At 37.4% G+C, this 15,962-nt stretch overlaps 1 protein-coding gene across 1 annotated transcript in view; it reads right to left on the bottom strand.

Annotated features, from left to right (window-relative positions):
* The window catches only part of LOC118269042 (uncharacterized), a 51,030-nt gene that overhangs the window by 2,212 nt on the left and 32,856 nt on the right, over positions 1 to 15,962 (bottom strand). The window contains exon 19 of the mRNA XM_050700732.1: positions 15,885 to 15,958. Within this exon, the coding sequence (XP_050556689.1) occupies positions 15,885 to 15,958 (74 nt within the window). The remainder of the gene's footprint in view (positions 1 to 15,884; positions 15,959 to 15,962) is intronic.

Below are 15,962 nucleotides of genomic sequence, written 5' to 3'. Positions count from 1 at the left end.
CATGATACGCAGTTAGAGGCTCGTGTTCATGCCATGTGCGATGATAAAATCATGGTGTTAATATCATACATCTAATCATAGTAGGGAATCAAATGACTATTTGAGTCTGATGTTAGTTATGACAATATTTGCGACTATGAGCAATTTAAAATAGTTACGTTTTTTTATATTTCAATGCTTTGACATATGAATATTTATGTTATAGATAACCCTTAACAAGGTAAAGAGTAAACATCTCTAAACTAAGAGTAACTTAGCATGAGGGAGCACCCAAACTAACCCGTTACCTGTACCGTTTAGCGTCACCTAGAGATTGGTGAAAGACAAATTGTCGAAATTTAAGAGAGGTTTTGGTAAAAATGGTCATGTATTGTGTAGTGTCCACCCTAACTTAGTTGGGATTTAAGAAGAAGCCAGGAAACAGAGGAAGTTTCTTGATTTTCAAAAGTAAATTTATTATACTTTCTGCAGCTCAGTACCCTTAGTACAAGTTTGCTTTACGTTTAAAATAATCGAAACGAGAGCGCGTCCGGCTCTCCGATTGGAAATGTAAAACAACTCGTACTAAGGCTACAGTATGTTTGTTTGTTGGCGTACATAAACTTCTGTAAAACCTTTCACACTAAGGTTAAACTTCCCTGAAACTTTAATTAAATTAGTTCGTGTATACCCGTAACAGAACTTTGCACTTATTAATCTCATTATAAAAATTCCATTAGCAGAGGGCATTGCAAAGTTAATTATAAAGGTTATTACACACACTTAAATAATATTTCTTATTTATAAGTGCTTTAAAACAATAGTGGTTTATATCCAAATAATGATAAAACAGTTCATATAGATTTTTTTAAGAGGGGAAATTATCCAATGACGTCTTCCGCCTTGGACGAGGCGAAAGGGAGTGTCAGACTCTTACTGGCTAAAAACCACCCCGTTCCTACTCCTGTTTTTCAAGCCGAAGCCCCGGTAAACCCGTTAGGTAGTCCGCAGCTCCGGATCGGTTCAGTTTATATAGATACGGATTAAACAATAACAATATTTGGCAATGATATCAAAAACGGATGTTGTTGTTCCTGCAAAAAGTCGATAAATCAAACCACAAATATACCCATTATCATTAGTATTTATTTGGATTAAACAAAACAACAAAAAATACTACCCATTTTTTTAATCTAAACCAATTTCCTTACGTATTATACCCTCCCCCAAGAATTTACTAGTCAATTTATCAAAAACATCCCTCTATTATGTACATACCCTAACATGTCCAGACCAGGACAGGAGAAGGGCATATGACATGATGTACGGCAGGGAGACACCCTAGGGGGCGCCACTGCCGTCTAGACGCCACACATAAAAACATGGAGAAACATGCGACATAGCTTCTATACCTTCAGCGTTGTAAAATTGATATTTATCACGATCACTCAAAGTTCTTAAGTGCTTTATAAAAGTTGAACATAGGTTTTAATTTGGGATTTTTATTTCAGTTAACGCTATAGATTTGGATTTGAAAAAATATTTTCCTTTATGAATTCACCTCTTGCAAGATAACTTGTAAAAGATTACAGCGGAATAAAAACTAAAAATATTTTTCTAGTTGTCGGTGAAGATTACGTGTTTTAATCAAGCAGTATATTGAGTACTTGAACAAAAGTCAAACAGTCAAAATCATTCAATTAGACCAGGAAGACACTTTTACAAAATATTTACAATTCCATTTCCTCTCAATTAAGGTAATAAAACTATGATTTTCTGTATCTAAATAGAGATGATGCGCCTAAGTAAGGTAGCAGGTAGCAGGCAATGTGGTAAAAGCATTTCCACTGAAATACCATTTCCAATTTGCGACATCAGATAACAATGGAAAAATCTAGAACAACAGTACATTACCTGCCTACATGTTTTCTGTATCTGTGTTTAGCACCTTCGCGTGACCCAAACACCGGTACCATGAGGTTCCTTACCCCAACACCGGCTTTCCTATTTACCTCTTAAGGTCAAGGTCAAAACCCTGATTCGTGTTTGTTTTTAACTGCGTTTCGTGATCTGTTCCTATTCATCATGACATGCCTATCTGTTGCGTTATTGGCTACTTCTTATCAGCTCTATAGGGGTTGAAGTAGAAGAAAAAGCTGTTTTGCAAAGGGAATTGAAAGGTTAGGTTATGTAATGCGAAATCAATAGGTAAGTTGAAAAGAAATGTTTTCTCCTTTTAAGGAAAGTCAATAAGGTTGACTTTATCAATAACGATCTACGATAATGTTGTTTGTTGCAGTAAAATGCTTTCGGACTAAAGAAGTCACAAAGTATAAGTGAAGGTGATGAAGTTTGCACAAATAAGATGCCCTGATAGCATTGAAAATAGTAAACAACACTCGCATCGCAAAGGAGACAACAAAACAAACGTAGAAGTTTAAAAATAGAAACCAAACAAAAAGTTTTATCGACGCTGGAAAGGCAAAATGTATTAAGCGCCACTTTGGTCGAAAATGAGTTATATATGTTACAGTCAGAGTGATTAAATAGCAATTATTTATAATGACTGGTTATTATGAATAATCGTATAAAAATGCCAAATTCACTAGACAATGTAATAAATTAATCACTTTATCTGGATATTATTCATAATAGGGAGTCCAAGTTAGTCAAAGTAATAATACATGTGTAACTCAAAATGTCACAAGACTTTTACTTGTAAGAATAACTTGTAAGAATAAAAATTAATCTCTAAGATCAAAGACTAATTTGTTTTGGCATAAATTTGATTCGCATAACGTTAGTAGGCCTAATAACTTATGTAGGAAATGGTGGTAGAGAACTTGTAGCCCTATACATAATTCCGATCAAACTAATTTACTATAGTTTCTGTAACAATTAAATAATAATGTTGGCTAAAAATTTTATATGCTATGCAACAAAAGTTAGTGACAAAACCGAATTGCTACAAAACCGACTCCACGTAGTCTTGTTTGTCCTACCCCTAGAGTGTAATTTAAAATCGTGTAGGCGCGTAGGAGCGAGGCGGCCCGTGGGCTGAGGAGCAGGAGGCTGCTAGCGACCCACCGCGGCTGAGGCTGGCCGGCGAAGCCGGCCAACAAGCCGAAGCTGCGGTGGTGAGCGAAAGCCGTCTGCGACGATTAGCACGCGTGGGGCCGCCGAAGGCCCGCAGCGCCGGAGCCATGACAGAAACCCTGCCTGCTGCATGCTGCATGTTTGTTTGCATGCTGCTCGTTTTATTACATTATCCAAGTCTTCGAAGATAGTATATAAAATTGCTAGTTAATGTGATTAATTTTGTGTCATTTATCACTTTATCTAAATTGAGTAGACGTTATATATAATTGCTAGACAGTATATATAATATCAAGATTTATTACTTTGGCTGTAACATATATACCGTTGGAATCGCCTGATTTTTCTCTTTCGTATGGTCTATGTCTCGCCTTAATTTGAGCACTTTGATGGCGGTTAATACACCGGTGATTTTAGACTTTTTCGTATATTTTTTTGTTTTAAATCCATTCATTTTTTTACTTTGGCTCATAAAGCGTACATGATAGTAACAAACTATTGATAAGTCATTTATATCTGCTTAAGTTTACAACTAGATTGGTTTTAAATCTCTTTACCTTTCTATTTTTCTAAAAAGTAACGCAATAAAACATTTTACAGATTGGCAATTATTATAAAATCTAAACATAAGTCAATTTACTTGTAAATAAAATATATGTTTTTTGCGTTTAAAACATTTTACTTTTCTGCATGTTACAATTATTTGGACGTTAAAACAATTTTATCCACATTACTAAAATGGTTGATAATACAATTTTACCTGAAGCTATTCTAATGTGTTTGTAGCACTTAAATTAATTTACCTAATGTAAAATTAATTGCATTTGTGAGTTAACCCTCCCAAAAAAGATTGATAAATACCAAACTATGGTGGTTAGACGGTAGTTCAAGACTGTAATTCACCGAGACCGCGGCTGTTAATCAGGGCCGAGAGCGTTGCGCGGGCGCTTCAGTCACCCATGCGCTGTCGACGAGGGAGTTCACGCTCGCTGTCGCAATACACTGTACGTAAATATGAGGAGTACCTTAGTTTGCAAACGTGTAATGCCAAAAAGTATTTACCAGATACTGATATAGAAGATGTCGATATAGAAGAAGATTTTTAATTTTCCAAAATGTGATTATTTTTTATTATTATATCGTCACGCTCTTTATCCCCGAAGGGATAGGCAGCGGTGCACATTATGCCACGTAACGCCACTGTATAATGTACACCCACTTTTCACAATTTATGTTGTAAGTCCCATGTAATAGGTGAGCCTATTGCCATACATCGGACACATTTCTAGATTCCATGCTATTACTGAGAAATTTTCGAAAAACCGAAAACAGCCCAGCAATAATTCGCCCAACCCGGGTATTGCCCTTGCCCAGTAATCGCACTTGCAACCACTCGGCCAAGGAGGCAGTCATTATTTCAATATAAGATTAAGTGAGATTATATTTTACACTTATAAGATTAATACTGATACAAAAGATGTTGATGAAGTTTCATGTTATCTATGTCTTGAATATGTTTCCAAAGTCTGATTGTTTTTCATTTTGTATTTGATTAGTATAAGTCTAAGTACAAGTGTACCTATTAACTTGTGATATCTGATCTCTACTAGGTATACTTAAAAGTATTGCCTTTCCATGTTCCGTACCAAAATGGCAAAACTGTTGGGCCTACATAGTTGAAACTTTGTAGGTTGATGTATTCTGGTAACCGCTATTTGGATTTCGAATAACAATTAATAAATTATAAGGGGCACCCCATACATGGAACTGATTCAAAAAGTTTTAACCTATTCGTGATGGGTGTCTATCGATAATACTTTAAAAAAGACATTAAGGTTCCTAAAACCATTTTTCGTTAAAATCAATTGTTTGAAAGATAGACATTTAAAATATGGGAGGGACAAAACTAAAAAAAAAAAATATATGCTGTAAATTTCATTTGAAACTTTCAAAGAAAATTGGTTTGAACGAGATATCATTATTACTTTTTCAGAAATAATACTAATAGAACTCGTCCGTGAACGGTGGCGGTGTGTCCTGTATGGGCTGAGCACCGCCAAGTCCTCAGGGATGTGGTCGGCGACGGTGACCTCTCGCGCCCGGCACTGGTTCAGGCCATGGTGCGGAGCGAGGGGGACTGGGATGCCGTCTCCACCTTTTGCGAAGCAGTCATGCTAGCTACGGAGAAGGCGGGGCGCGTGAGGGAACGAACCTTCTCACGTCCCAGCCGTCGCGTGAGACACTCCGGGCGTCGGGGATCGCGGGACGATCTCCGGCCACCGTAAGTGCGGGTCTGCGGACGGCGAGCAAGGGTAGCTCGCCGCCCGACCAGAACCAGACCCGTGCGTGCGGATCGGATCATCTTGAGCTTCTGGGCGTAACTTTATCGCTTACACTAAACTTCGGCTCTTATATAGAGTCGAAGGCGCATCTGGCTGGTAGAAAGTTGGGTATCCTCTGGTGGGTGAGACGGTACTTCACACCGAAACAACTGCTGAGCCTGTACCAAGCGCAGGTTCGGTCATGTATGGATTACTGTTCTCACCTTTGGGACGGCTCGGCTAAATGCCAGATTAAAGCGCTAGAAAACATCGAAAAGCGTGCCAAGAAGCTCATCAATGATGATGCGCTTGTAGAGGCAGGGCTTCAAAGCCTTGAACACAGGCGCAAGGTTGCAAGCCTTTCCGTTTTTTACCAGATACATTTCGGAGAGTGTGTGGGGGAATTGCACAACTTGATTCCCCCGAGTCCTTTCCATTATGGAACCACAAGACAATCGGCGAGGCGTCACCGTTTCATGGTAGATATCCCACCCACTCGCACGAAGCGCTTCACTCCAAGCTTCCATGTGCGAACTGTTAGAGAGTGGGATTCTTTGCCGGAGTCTGTGTTTCCTGATGGGTATAACCTGGGTGTTTTCAAGGCCCGAGTGAATAGGTTGGTTATGGGCAGACGTGCTCCATCGTAGGCCGCGTCATCACTTACCACCAGGCAAGATAGCGGCTAAACGTCGACCCATCAAACGTAATAAAAAAGTGCATTTGCAAAAAACGCAAATATAACTTTGTCGTTCATACAAACACTATGTATAACGAAGTTATTTTATAACTTTTATATTATGCCATCTACTTGCTGCTACGGAACCCCTCATGGGCGAGTCTGACTCCCACTTGGCCGGTTTTTTTAAGACTGATTGATCTCAGAAGTAAGTGGTTTATATTTTTTCTTCATTTTGCGATGAAAAGTCCTTTTAAAAAATTTTTTTGCGTTATTTAGTTTTACCCGTAACTTCCATTATTCATTAATATTGTGAGATAATACTTAAAGCCCAGTGAAAACTTTAGCTTAATGCAAGATAAGACATTTTAGTTTTCATGGTCTGACTTGACCGGGCCTGATAAAACATTTTACTTAGACGTGTTAGTATGCTGTACAGAATATAACACATTTTATCTAGCTCATTTATGCAGCTTTTTGTTCGTTAAAACATGTTTTACCTGGACACGGTGAGTACGGTCAACTGACTTAAGTCAATTTTACCTAACCAAGATTATGGCCTGCATTGTATTAACTCCAAAATCTTGGACACGAAGACACTTACATTATTTTCTATTATTACATTTCATAGTAAACGTTATTCGTAATAACTATTTTGAGTTTCAATGAAAAAGCTCCAGTAATTAATTAGTTATGATTTTTTTTGCAAAATTTGAAACTTCAAATCGCTCTACTGAACAATTCACATAATGGCGGTTAATACATTTTGCCTTTCCAGCGTCGTTATAGTCAATAATCCTCAATATAAGGAAGGAGAAATAAATCATCCGATCAAAATCATCAACTAGATGACAAAACATGTGACAAACACACAAAAATAACTGTTTACGGTATAAGTTTGGGACATAGAGAGGTATGTAAGCAACCCGATGACATCAACGTCCAAGGCCGTCTCAATCTGCAGCAGCATGCTATTATCTCATCATTGTCGCATTTTGTCAGCTTACAGGAATCTGGATTGAGGGATTATGTAATTTGTGTGGACGTGATACTCCTACGGCTGCATTTAATTGTTGTAGGTATATGTGACACCAATACAAATGGTTTAGATAGCATTTTTTTGTAAAATATATCGTAGGTCGTATCACACTTACCACCAGGCAAGATATTGGCCAAACGTCGACTCATTACATATAAACACAATAAAAAAATATTACAAAGAAACCTAAATAATTGATGAACTGTTCAATTTAAAAATACTTACAAAAGATAAAATTATCAAGAAATTATGTAAAAACCAAAATTTGTTTGTAGACAAACATTATGCCTACATAATAAACAAAGACTGATACACTATTGGCTTTGAGTGTGGGTAATATGTAGGTTATCGCCACCTTTGAGGTCACTGGACGGGCCTACTTAAAAAAATAAGGCATACAATACAATAATATACAATACAAAAAAAAAATCTATCAACACTGGACTTGCGACAAGGAACAAGCATGCAGAAAGGTTTATTGGAGATATCCGTGCACTTTCAATTGTTCGGCAGAATAAATGACTGTTGGTATTGTACACTTGTTACTCACTATCAAATATTATGACAAGCGTAATTTCCATTAGACCAGCAGTAATGAATCCGTACAGGAAAACTTGGGAGTACCTACTTGTTATTATATTTAACTTTATCACTTGCGGTTCCAACCGACCGATCTGGGAGTCATCGGAGGATTCAGTGGTGGATATCTTCTGACTGATAATAATTATGATGATGATGAAGATACTTAAAACGCCAAATAACAAATTAGGTACCTGTCTAAGGGAGTAAGGGCATGTCAACATGAAAATAACTATAGTACATTAGGGACAAATGCGTGAATGTAGGCACGTAGATAATTAGCTTAGTGATGAAGAGATGGGGCTGTCCTTGTAGTGAGTGGAGCGTGCTCAGCATGAGACCGGTGTTGGTAGGTGCAGTACTGAGCAGTGACCTAATCGCACGTGAGGGTGCCCGTGTGGTGTATGTATGCAAGTAACGTGTCGAAGTTAATAATATATGACATTTCGGATTGACATGAGAGATAGGCGTTGTTAATTTATTTTGATTACTATGGGTCACAAAAAATATTCGGATGTTGTTTAATGTTATATTGCAACCCTAGTAGAGACTAAGAATAATTAAGAATTCTATCATTATGAAGGAAAATTAGAAACGGATTAAGAAGAAAACCAAAAATCCAATCAATATTATTGTAATAGCTATATCAGATCTTAGTACTATGAATAAATATAAATCGAAAATCCCTATAACCTAATCACCCTAAACATTGAAATCAAAACCCAAAACCTCACACTCATCAGTAACACAGGTTGCACTAACCAAAACATATAAACAAACAAACATTTCACTAGACAATTTAGTTCATACAACGAGTAGTATCTAAAACAATGGGATGTAACTACCATGGCTACGGTCACACAGTGTCTAGAAAGGCAACACTGCCATAAAACGGTGCGGCGCGTGACCCCCATGCGAGGGTATGGTGACTCCATGGAGGAGCCTCCGTGATCTCATCGGGGAACGGGAGTATGGTGATGTCATGATGATATAATGCTGGTTGTAAACTTGGAACGTATTAATGGGGAGTTAAGATAAAGGTGGGGAGATATGGAGTGAAGGGCGGTTTTTGGTTAAGGAATTGTGCCAGTTTGCGGGTTACTATTGGATTTCGAAAATGGCTGTTTTTAGGTCCATTTTGTTAGGAACTAAACAAAGGTGTAACAAAGTTTATATTGTTATATGCTTTCTTATAAACGAAAGGATTTCTTTTAAAGGAAAGTCAACGCATATTTGTTACTATTGCAGAGAAAGATTCTAAGAGTGTGATTACTTATTACCTACCTTATTTTGTCAATTGTTGATATCAGTATGTTGTATTGACTTCCCAATATAACTTCCCAAAGGGTTTTTCAGTAGACTACAATATGGGGTTCTTTAAGCGCAATGTCCCAAGTGTTGCAAGCATTCATAGGCTACGGTAACCACTTACCATCAGGTAGGCAGTGTGATTTTTTGCCACTGTTGTGGTATAAAAAATAACTTTCCTTTTCCATTTATCCTTCCTCTAGAAAAGTAACAAATATGCGTTGTATTTCCTTTCATTCTTCCTCTTACACAATCATTAAAATAAATAATAATCTTTAATACAGAATGAGATTACCACGATCTCTATATGCTGTTGATATCGATGTCAATGGACAATCAACAGGAAAAACGCAACACATAACTATTCTGATTGTAAAATAAATTATGTGTAAAGAAGTATAATAAAATGCGATGATAAGATGATGACTGTTGATGAAGCGAAAGAGGTGTGTAAGAAACGTTGCAATTGGCGTTCCATTGTCTCTGCCTACACCCATGGGAGAGAGGCGTGAGGTTATGTATGTATGTACATATGTATGTATGTAATACAATGGGAAATTTTATCAATGAAACATATAGGGGAAACTTCATGACTTTCGAAAGTGAACATTTCGAGAAAAATATCGATCACGTAGTTTATCAAACAAGGCACTTCTGTGAATCGATAATGAAGTGATAAGAAAGTATATTTGTTTAATAACACTACTGTAACTGTGGATTCAAGATTATTTTTGGGAGTAGAGGAAAATGTACATGCAGAGAATAAAGATAACAGATTAGAAATCCTACTATACATATGGAGAAACCGAAAAGAGATTTTCAAAGATTAGTTACGTATATTGATTGCTGGTCGCGAGTAGATAAGCGACAAATAATATTTTTAGAAGCGGGAAAATCTTGTTATAAATAAACAATACATTAAGAATCTATTACATATAATAATTCTGTAGAAGGGTCAATTATGTACATTGAAAATATTGAAAAAATAAATAGCAGGGGGTGTTACTGGATCGATACCAAACCCAAACATGTGATTATAAAAAATTTTGTTTGTCTGTCTGTCTGTCTGTCTGTATGTTCAGGCATTACGTGAAAACTGACGGTTCGATTTCGATGAAACTTGGTATAATTACAACAAATAACCTTACTATCCTGGGCATAAAATAGGATACTTTTTATCCTTGAAAAATACGTAGAAAAAAATCTTTGTTTTCAGCTTTATTTGCGACAGAACGCGAGCTCAACAGCAGTAGCTCAATAGAGGGATCTCCTTAATTATTATGGGCCTCGCCGTATTTGGGTCCAATCAATAGATATTTATAAGATGTCATTGTCAGAGTTACTCAAAATGGAGAAATAAAACTTTCACGCGAGACCGATATCCGCGCGGATGGAGTCGCGGGCGGAAGCTAGTTATATAATAAACTATTTCAAGCTTCTAGCGTTTACTCCTTTTATTAACAAATTATATGTATTTAATTGTTATATTATACCTAGCATGTATAATTACATGCATATCTACATGCTAGGTCCTATATAACAACTTTTGCTTGACCTCTAAACTAATATTTAACTTATAAAAAGTAAGGATAAATCAACTACTACATAAAAAGAAGCGTGTCGGTCTGTTTGTAAACAGACATTAGGTATTATAATAATGATTGCGTCTAATCACATCCACATCGCAGGTATCGTGCGAACACATAATATTAGAACAAAACAAAAATTTTACAGAGATAAAGACACAAAAACAACGAACATCCTTGAATAAAATTTGAGGCCAAGTTCAAAGACTATGTAGGCACCGTATCAGATATGAAGAAATCAGATTACAACAAAAATAACACAATAATTACAAATGTACTATATAGCAATGTCTTATCATACCTGCCCACATATCTACGGATTACAATGGATTACAAATTAAATATTCTCAGGAATTATTTTTCAATAAGTATTTGTTGTGTGCCTAGGTACTAGGTAGGTGTTTCATCAGGTCATTGTTCATTTATCCTAGAACGTATTTTTGAGATAAGGAATTATGTTTACAGATTAAAGCGACAGGAAAATGTACTCATTGTACTACTTACTCATATACAAAAGCATATCTATGTACGTACAAAAATACTAAGAAAACCGAAGTAAAACAATGCATGTTTCGATGTGTGATTAAAGCTACCCTATCTATATTTCTTTTGTCAAGCTGTGTTAAGTATTGAGTTTATAGAAATAAGATATCCCCACAATCAAATTATAATCGTTACACCTTTTCCCTAAATAATAAAACTATTTTTGTAAAGAGGACCCCTTTTGTTTTTTACCGTCTCCATTGTTTTAAGTCGGGTTATATCCCTAAAACCTTCTTCAATATCTATAAAATATTATGCTAAAAGCCGGGTCAAAATCGGTTCAGCCAAACGCGAGATAATCGCCCACGAACGTACATACATACGGTCAAACTGACTAAGTAACTAAATCTAAACGTTAATCGGAAATGGTTGTACTGAACCAGTTAAGTTATTTAATCTTAAACCTTGTTACAAACAGGTAAAATATAAAATTATATGATAAAGTAACAAGGAGGAAAATTCACAATAAATAATATCTCAAGACTGGATCCACATGCAGTTTATCTAACACATGATATAAAGATTTGTGTTTTGTTAAATTACAAGTTTTTACTTAACTATTATTATATTGAACTAAGACGACTTTTTGCACGAACCGCACATTGTACAGTCCCTCTATACCTCACTCCTTTACCTTTGCCCCTGTCGTGGATTAAAGGCGTAATCTCATGTTATGTGATCTCAGATCTTTCCATTAAATAATAATCTTTTCAATCACTCATTTAAGTGTGGGAGACCCATGCTCCGGCTTGAATGGGCCGGCTCGACCGGACTTATACCACGGCCTCACAGAAAACCGACGTGACAAAACGCTTGCGTTGTGTGAGTGAAGTTACCGTAGGTCCAATTACACACCTTCTCAATCTTTCCAACCCCGTTTCCCTAACAAACCTTAAATTCCTAACTTCCAAAAGGCCCGCAACGCACTTGTAACGCCTCTGGTGTTTCGGGTGTGCATAGGCGGCGGCGTTTGCTGTGGTCCGTCTGCTCGTCTACCGGCTTATACCATAAAACACATGATAAAATTCATTGGGAAATCTATTCAATAGTTTTTGTTAGTTTAGCACCTCCAGACAAACAGACATCATTCATGTCTACATTATTGTTTTTTTTTCATGTAATTGATACAAGTAAGGTTTGAACCATGGCATTTGATTTAAGATTGCAATGCCGCTTGTGTTAGATGTTTTTTCGAAACCCTTACAATAAAATATGATAGACAAACAGACATTTTCTTTGTATCATGTTCGCAGGCATATTCTTCATTTCATGTATTTTGGAACCATATACAGAAGAGCTTTGATTAGAACAAGTTGCAACTCGAACCATTACCTTGTGGGTGTAGTTCGTCATACTCCGAGTACTTAATTTGATTGGATCAGCCTACACTTCACGGAATCACTTTTTATTTGGATTAAGTGATTTTGAAAAAACTGGCGCCTGTGCTTATTTGAGAAAATAATATTAAACTTGCTATTAAAGTTCCATGAACTTTTGTCTAGTCCTGGCCTCGTGGTGACTGGAGGAAATAATATTATTAGGATATAATTTGTTCCCATCCCTACTCTTCCAGCGGCTATCGTAAGAACTACTACACTTTTTGACATAGACCATGCATCGTCTGACAGTGACAACTTGAACCTTTCAAACTGCGACTTTTTTTGCAACTGCAGGGTCATAGTTTAACAATGATGGGATCATCAAGGGTCCCTTTTAATGAGGGGAAAAGTCATCCACTTGAATCTTCAGCTTTGTGAGAGGCGACATTGACTAAAAACATTCTACTCCTACTCCTGCTTTTCGAGTCGGAGCCCCGGTAACCCGCTAGGTAGTCCGCATCTCCGGGTCAGCATTAGCCCTATTGGGCCCCATCTGTGGTGGTCTGATGGCTCTTTGAGGCTGTCTGAGGTCTGGTTCTGTTCGGGCTACACTTGCTCGCCGTTCGTAAACCGCACTTAAGGTGGTTGGTAATCTTCTGGTTCTTGAAATTCGAGTATGCATCTTATCAAAATAATATAGCTGATCGTTTGAGATAATCTCGATAATAAACCAATCAATTACAAACTGCTTGGTCTTGGCGGCCGTCCATGTTAACCCCACGCTGTAATCCTTTACATGTCTTTACCTAATTTAGTACTCCGACTAATGCTTGCACCTCGTTCGCTGATGTGTAATTAGTCACACCACCACATGCAAAATAGATTTTCAACTTCATCAGTCTTATAATAAAGTTCAAATTGTTTTGAGGAGTTACAGGTTGGAGTAGGTGCGTAGGACACACCACCAAACTTTTGTCATACTTCCATCCTTATCGATTACTTAGAAAATGATAGAGAGGGAAAATTTGCGCCCGTTACTTTACTTGGTTAATGAAAACGCCATAAATGGTGAAGAGATTGATTAAGCCAAATTATATTTACGGTACAAATACTGTTAATACATAGATTAAGGTGACAGTTCACTGCTGGAGTGTGTGCCTCCTTTACATAAAATGACAGACCAGTTGAAAACCGCAGTTTTAGCACACATCCATAGCACGTATCTTTCTATAAAATGTTCCTTACAGTCTAAATTAATGACTAATCTCAATCCAGAATTTTTGGATAAGTTTGATTAATGTTTGACATCAGTTATATAGAGTAAGCGTGCTTTTCCACCAGAGATGTGCTATGTAGCTAAGGTACGAAGATGCTGAGAAATTATGTGACCGTTTTCACTGATACTAAGCTATGTATCTGGATGAGGAAGATGTGCAGCTCGAGTATGCGATGTATCGATAGTAGGGAAGTTATCCCATAACACACATTCATAGCACACATGGTGGTCACAAAAATCTATTCTATTCTACCGGCTTAAAAATTCTTGTTAATTGTTATTTTCTGAGATTAAGGTTTATCTATACGCGCCTATTTGACGTCGTAACTCGTGCTAATAACGCATATCAAGTAGCTATCAGATAATAAGTAGGAAACTCGGAGCACAATGAGAAAATTTTCCTCAATAAATTCGTAAAACTCAAGTTTATCTTTAGAATTCAGTAAAACGAATATCAATCGTAGTAAAACGCGTTAATATTATAATGGTCTTGTAAAAAAATTAATTGTCTCTCTAAGGGCTGATTTTTTAATCAACAGATAATTCTTAGCTGTAGCATAAAATTGTCATTTGTTAGTTTTCAGTATGAAAGAATTGTCAAATATTCAAAGTCAATTACCGCCAACTGCCTTCCCATTCCCCAATTCCCCAACAACCCTTAAATTCCCAACCCCCAAAAGGCCAGCAACGCACTTGTAACGCCTCTTGTGTTTTAGGTGTCCATGGGTGTCGGGGATTGCTTATCATCAGGTGATTCGTATGCTCGTTTATCGGCCTACACCATAAAAAAAGTTATTTTTCCGATAACTCATATTTGGAGTTGAAAAAAATTCCCGTTTTTCTGCGTCACAGTGCATAACCATATTATGGCATCTACTCGTTGTATGTGCTTCATGTAATAGTTCTAAGATTGGCAGTCTTGGTATGTGATAAGTCACCGTTTGGGCGACATACCCTAATCAATTTAGAAGGAAAAAGAAATGCGACAATAAAATTACAAAATGACGTTTGAAAAGAAAGATACCCATCTAATCTAAACCAAAGTATTCATACATATTTAGGAACGAGTAAGATTTAATTTTTGTCCAATTACTCAGTCTAATACGGTCATATCCGCCTTGATATCACAAATTCACCTTGTGAATAGAACAAACATTAGTAATAGCTTTGTACGAGTAATCTACAAGGTTTATTGTACAGTTGTAGGGAGCGTCCAATCATTGTTCCTTCAGCCTTAACTAATACAATTATAATGCTTATTGACAGAATATTTTTACGCCGTATCTATGAAGAAAGACTGCAGTGTTGGTCGAGTTGCAAGAGCGATTGCCGGGTAAGGGGTCTCGGGTGCGATTCCCGGGTCGGGCAAAGTATTACTGAACTTTTTCGGTTTTTCGAAAATTGCTCATTCACGGAGGATTGCACAAACACGGAGTCTGGAATTGTTCCAGTATATTGATTGCCATATACTGAGCCTATTGAAGCTCACCCCCTATTACAATAGACTTATAACTAACACACTGCCTCGTTGGTCGAGTGGTCGCAAGTGCGACTGCCGAACAAGGGGTCTCGGGTTCGATTCCCGGGTCGGGCAAAGTATTGCTGGGCTTTTTTCGGATTTTCGAAAATTTCTCGGTAGTAGCATGGAGTCTGGAATTGTGTCCAGGATATGGCAATAGGCTCACCCCCTATTACATGGGACTTAACACAAAATGGTGAAAAGTGGGTGTACATTGTATAGCGGCATTACGTGCCGTAATGTGCACCTCTGCCTACCCCTTCGGGGAGAAAAGGCGTGAAGTTGTGTGTGTGTGTGTTATAGCCAACACAAATGGTGAAAAGTGGGTGTACATTGTATAGCGCCATTACGTGTCGTAATACCTCTGCCTACCTATTCGGGAATAAAAGACGTGACGTTGTCTAGTTGTCTATTTAGAAAGCTGGTGTCAAGCAACGTTTGTGTTTTATCTCGCTAGGCTATTGAGGTTGCCATTACTACAGCAATGGACTTGTTCACAGCAGCAAGTTCTGAGGCGACACTCATGAGCGGTGTTGCTTACCATCAGGTGTTCTGTCTGCTCGTTGGCCTCCTTTTCCAAAATTATCCCCTGTCCATCTTTTAGAAAATGGAGCCACAGAACCTGTTTAGAATATTGAATTACCTGGATGCATCTCCACTGCATAATTGTTTGAGTAGTCTGGTTACTTCACACCGATCTGGCGCCAGTGTCGCCATCTGG

The sequence above is a fragment of the Spodoptera frugiperda genome, chromosome 2, assembly GCF_023101765.2.
Source record: "Spodoptera frugiperda isolate SF20-4 chromosome 2, AGI-APGP_CSIRO_Sfru_2.0, whole genome shotgun sequence".
NCBI lineage: Eukaryota > Metazoa > Arthropoda > Insecta > Lepidoptera > Noctuidae > Spodoptera > Spodoptera frugiperda.
Note: the sequence above shows the minus strand (reverse complement) of the source record. Positions and strands in the feature narration are given on the sequence as shown.